General features: G+C 37.2%; 1 protein-coding gene across 1 annotated transcript in view; it reads right to left on the minus strand.

The window, feature by feature from the left end:
* Positions 1-657: 657 nt before the first annotated feature.
* The window catches only part of LOC128250115 (carbohydrate sulfotransferase 11-like), a 9,895-nt gene continuing 5,518 nt past the window's right edge, over positions 658-5,034 (minus strand). The window contains exons 2-3 of the mRNA XM_052974839.1: positions 3,525-3,586; positions 658-2,539 (exon numbers count right to left, since the gene is read on the minus strand). Of these exons, the coding sequence (XP_052830799.1) occupies positions 1,391-2,539; positions 3,525-3,586 (1,211 nt within the window). The 3' untranslated portion in view covers positions 658-1,390. The remainder of the gene's footprint in view (positions 2,540-3,524; positions 3,587-5,034) is intronic.

Raw genomic sequence — 5,034 nt, forward strand, 5'->3', positions numbered from 1 at the left:
CACCACTGTAATTATATTACTACTACTACTACTTTCCTGTCAAGCGGGATATTGCAAAGTCATCAGTTCCTGAGGGAGTTGGGATTAGAAGAAAACAAAAAAAAGAAATTCTTTCTATATCTTATTGATGCAGCTGTACGAAAATGTGCCAGACTCTTACAGTTCTGCAAATAATGGACTTCATAATAAAGACGTCCCGCCGCGTATTCACAAGTCCTGTAGGTTCCTTAATTAATTTTGTGTTATATTATAAACGCTGTATGTCAGTTACGAATGGTTGGATGCATGAGACACTTTGACATTTTTCACTCGAAATACTGTCTTCTTCGAAGTCGGCGAGCTGGCAGAAACGTTAGCACGCCGGGCGAAATGCTTAGCGGTATTTCGTCTGCCGTTATGTTCTGAGTTCAAATTCCGCCGAGGTCGAGTTTGCCTTTCGTTCTTTCGGAAAGAGAGTAACTGCAGCGCGTCCATAGGGGTAGCATCCATGGTTGTGTAATAAGCTAATGAAAGATTCACGATGATTCAAGCCCCCAATTCAGAATCATCATAATGACAATGGATAGCGACAGAATCATGGGAATCTGCGAAAGCTGCGAAAAAAAAAAAAAGAAAAAGAAAATATTTACATCATATCTTTATGAACGTGTGTGGCGAAACAAATTTAGAGATAGTGAAAACCTATTCACGAATCTCATTTCGGACATCAATGACCGTTAAGTTTCCTCGTAAATGTGATTGTTTTTGTCTTATATAAAAAGTATGTTAGTACGTTACATACGGTATTTACTTGAAATCATGGAATGTCACTGTCGTCACTTCCGGTTTCTATCGCAATTACTCCATTTTTTAAGGGCAATTTACTTCCACTATTTTTACGACGGTTAACTGCATGATAACCTATTTGATGTATTGTAGGTATAAAATACTTGAAAGGCGTGTTTTATAAGTCAGAAAAGGATAATGTCGTTCTGGACAGCACATTGAATTACAGCAGTAGCACATTGTATTACAACTATCGTTAGCACGCCGGTCAAAATGCTTCGCGTCATTTCATTCGTCTATACGTTCTGAGTTCAAATTCTGACGAGGTTGACTTTACCTTTTATCCTTTCGGGGTTGATGGAATAAGTAGCAGATACGCACTGATCGACTATTCCCCTCCCCCAAATTTTTGGCCTTGTACCTATAGTAGAAAGAATTATTATTATTGTTTCACTCACTGGTTTATTTTATGAATGGAATGTCATTTGTTTAAATCTGTTTGCATTCAATTATGATTGCAGTGACTGGGTCTTTTTGAGATGGGAATTTAAGACGTTTTATCACAAAGTCCAACAGTTGATATACTTCAAACTGATTCATCCATTTAAACCGATTTGTCAACCGTTTAATAATCAAACATAAAATAGAATGATTCAGGCTGCCTAGTTTGCTGGAAGATAATGGATGGTTCTGGATCATAACCAAATATTTTGCAATCTGGTTCAAGAATTCTTTTCAGCCTCAACAATTGTCTGTAGTCGATTTGTCGATAGGCTTCTATGAGAGCCAGCTTGCGGTTTTCGATCCTTTTATCTCTGGGACCAGAACGTGCGTGAGCATCAAGTAATGTTTTTAAGAAAGTGGAATATGGAATGTAAGCCCGGGAATCGTCTGAATAAGGAAACGGAATTTCGCGGCTCAAAAGACCACGGATCTGCATTTTCTTCCACACTCGACGTAAGGCTTCTGTAAACGTCATGCATTTTGTGACCGCTAACCTCATGGCATAGACGTTATCTGCCGCATCGGTTAAAGCGTCGATTTCGCTCTCTTTGGCAAAATCTGAGAAATGGATGAGAGAATCTACACCAAGTTTTTCCAGAATGAATATAGTGTCGTTTTTAAATGACTCAAGCTTCCCAATAATATCATACTGAATCTGGCAAGGTCGACAATGATCGTAACTCGGTGTGAAATGGCCGTTTCTGAATCGATTATGTTCTTCCGAATCTATGAAGTAATCAATAAATTCCGGAAACGTGACGTCATGGCCACACTTGATACTGTGGTTAGACGGAAGTGAACGAAAGTAACGAACAATATAGGTGCCTGTGTATTTCCAGTAGAACGAATTGGGCGAGAAAAGCTTGTCGACATATCCCGACAAGAGGCGAGCGTACGGTTCTCTCACGAACAAGAATTTGGTATATTTCTGTAAAAGAACGTGAACTATATCAAAAGAAACCTTTCTCAGAGTATTGAAACTGAAATGCGCTTCCATACCCCGAATAACAAATGGATTACTAGCGTTCCGTATGCCGATAAGAATTTGCATAGTTCGCTTCCAAAATGTTGAGCCAGTTTTCTCAATGGCACAGTATATAATTTTGTGTCTCGAATCAATGTGCATTCGACCTTTGATATTAGCTTCCGTGTTGTTACCAATGAATACATTTTCTTTCCCGTTACAAACTTCTTGCAGTCGTCTACGCCGTTCTTCGAATATTGAATCTTGCTTGGAGAATTTCACAGATGTTTTTGCATAAGAATCCACCTGATGAAAAAGAGAAAGAAAGGAAGAGGTAAAATACGTAGATAGAAAGGCAGATAAAGACAGACCAAGATGCACACACACACACACACACACACACACACACACACACACACACACACACACACACACACACACACACACACACACACACACACATTACAGTAATATCAGCGCCAAGCAGTGTTTAGACATAAGCGAACTTTAGGTTAGTTGAATTATGTTTGTGACATATTTCAACAGCAAAAGGCAAATTCACTGCAGTTATTGCGGAGAAAAATTCTCTCTTATGGTAAAAATGGTGTAAAAACACCATACCTGTCTAGTGCTGCCACCTGTCGGATTCTCAGACATCGATGTATCTAGCTTCTTAGCCGTTATCAATAAGAAATACTGAAGAGAAGCAACTCTTGACAGACTTAATTGAAGCCGAGGCTTTAACTAAAATACAGTCAATAGCATTGATTTGCGCCAGCAGACCGCCAAGGTCATGAAAATTAGTTGCCTTTAGCAAGTTGAAATATGCCACAAATATATTTTAGCTAACCTAAATTTCGCTTATGCCTAAACACTGCGTAGCGCTGATATTACGGTAATTACTATCTATCTATCTATCTATCTATCTATCTATCTATCTATCTATCTATCTATCTATCTATCTATCTATCTATCTATCTAGGGAGCTGTCTGTCTGTCTGTTAGTAACCTCCATCTTTTATATTAAGCTCTCACTCACCATTCTCTCTTTTGTCGGCTGTTTGTTGCCCAGCATCTCTTTGTCGTATGCTGCACCATTCTAATGCAACAAGTCCTATCTTTCTTTTGCAATCTGCTTCGGTTCGGTTTTGTGTCTATCAATAGAAGGACATACACACACATACACACAACACATTTTCTCTGTCTGTCTGTCTGTCTGTCTGTCTGTCTCTTTCACATACACAGATACAAAACGTACAAAACGACTGATTCTATGATATACGAAACTTACTTTAGAATGCATCACATGCTGTGGTCCACGTCGTTGCCATGGTTTGAATTTCTCATGTGTTGCTGAAAGAAAGAAAAAAAAAAAAAAAATTAAATGAAATTTGAATAAGAAAAGTAAATTAAATATCTCAGGGAGGTTCAGTGTGACACGTGTGACAAGGCTGGCTCGTTTCATTTCTAGTTTGTCATAACCACGTTTTTTGATAACTAAAGCATCTAAATAAGAAACGATAACCTTAAATTTATATACATTTTCTGTTCTCGTTGATGAACAATTGCTATTTGGATGCAAAACTTCAAGGTTAAAATTCGGTATTTGCATATATATTTATTTTCATAAATATATCTTAATTTGTTTTTATGTATCCCTTTCAGGATATAAGGAAGAATGCAATAATTAGGAAGATAATTAGCTAGCAAACTAGCTAAATATTTGGAAAGATTAAAAAAGAGGGTGATAGAGTGAGAATGGGTGTGTATGAACAAGACAATTTATTAATAGAAAAATAAGAAAGAAAATAGACCACCGTACGTTCTGGCTTCTTACTGTGTGTTGAAGAAGTTAATAAAAGACCTGTGTGGAGTTGTCAGACTACTTTCGCAGAAATCCAATTAGAAAAGTCTACTTGTCTAACAATCTTGGAAGATTTTATCAAAACAGACTTGATAAATCTTTGAATGTCAGTTTTTGATGGGGCCAAACCACCAACCCTAACGTATAGGTCACTTCTATATTGGAAAGGGGCTTTGTTTTTAAAAATTATTTTCACGGCATTGTTTTAATGGAGCAGTCATCGACCTTGAGCAGGAGATGAAGGTTGGCAATCGAGTTTTGATCCTCTGATCTGTTGGATGGAAGTTGTAATAAGACTCGCAGTCTTTTTTTTCTTTTCATACCACAGTGCGAATATTATTAAAACGAAATGCTTTCTTTCTTTTTATTTTATCGATGTGAGATCTTTCTGTAGTTTAATGGAGAGTCAGAGAATTTCAGCCGATGACGCAAAGATAAAAGATATACAGAGAGATACAGATGGAGGTATATGTGGTAAGAGATAAATATGTTGATAGACACAAGTAGACAGAGAAGGAAGGGAGAGAGAAATAGAAGGGTGGGGAGAGAAGGAGGAAAGAATGGAATAACTATATTAGCTTTAATACTTGGCATCTTTTTGTGACCAACCGGAAGTTTCAATATATTGGACAACCTGATTTACATGTTGTTGTTGTTGTTGTTGTTGTTGCAACTAACTAGAGAATTCTGATACAAGACATTGTAAAGACGATGAGTGGTGTACACCTCATATACACACACGTACTTATACACACAAACACATATACATGTATGCATTCGTGCATACATACACACACATACGTACATTCAGACATACATACGTACATACATACATACACACATACATACACACATACATACGTACATACATACATACATACACGTACATACATACACACATACATACATACATACATACATACATACATACATGTAC

Source organism: Octopus bimaculoides, chromosome 19, assembly GCF_001194135.2.
Source record: "Octopus bimaculoides isolate UCB-OBI-ISO-001 chromosome 19, ASM119413v2, whole genome shotgun sequence".
NCBI lineage: Eukaryota > Metazoa > Mollusca > Cephalopoda > Octopoda > Octopodidae > Octopus > Octopus bimaculoides.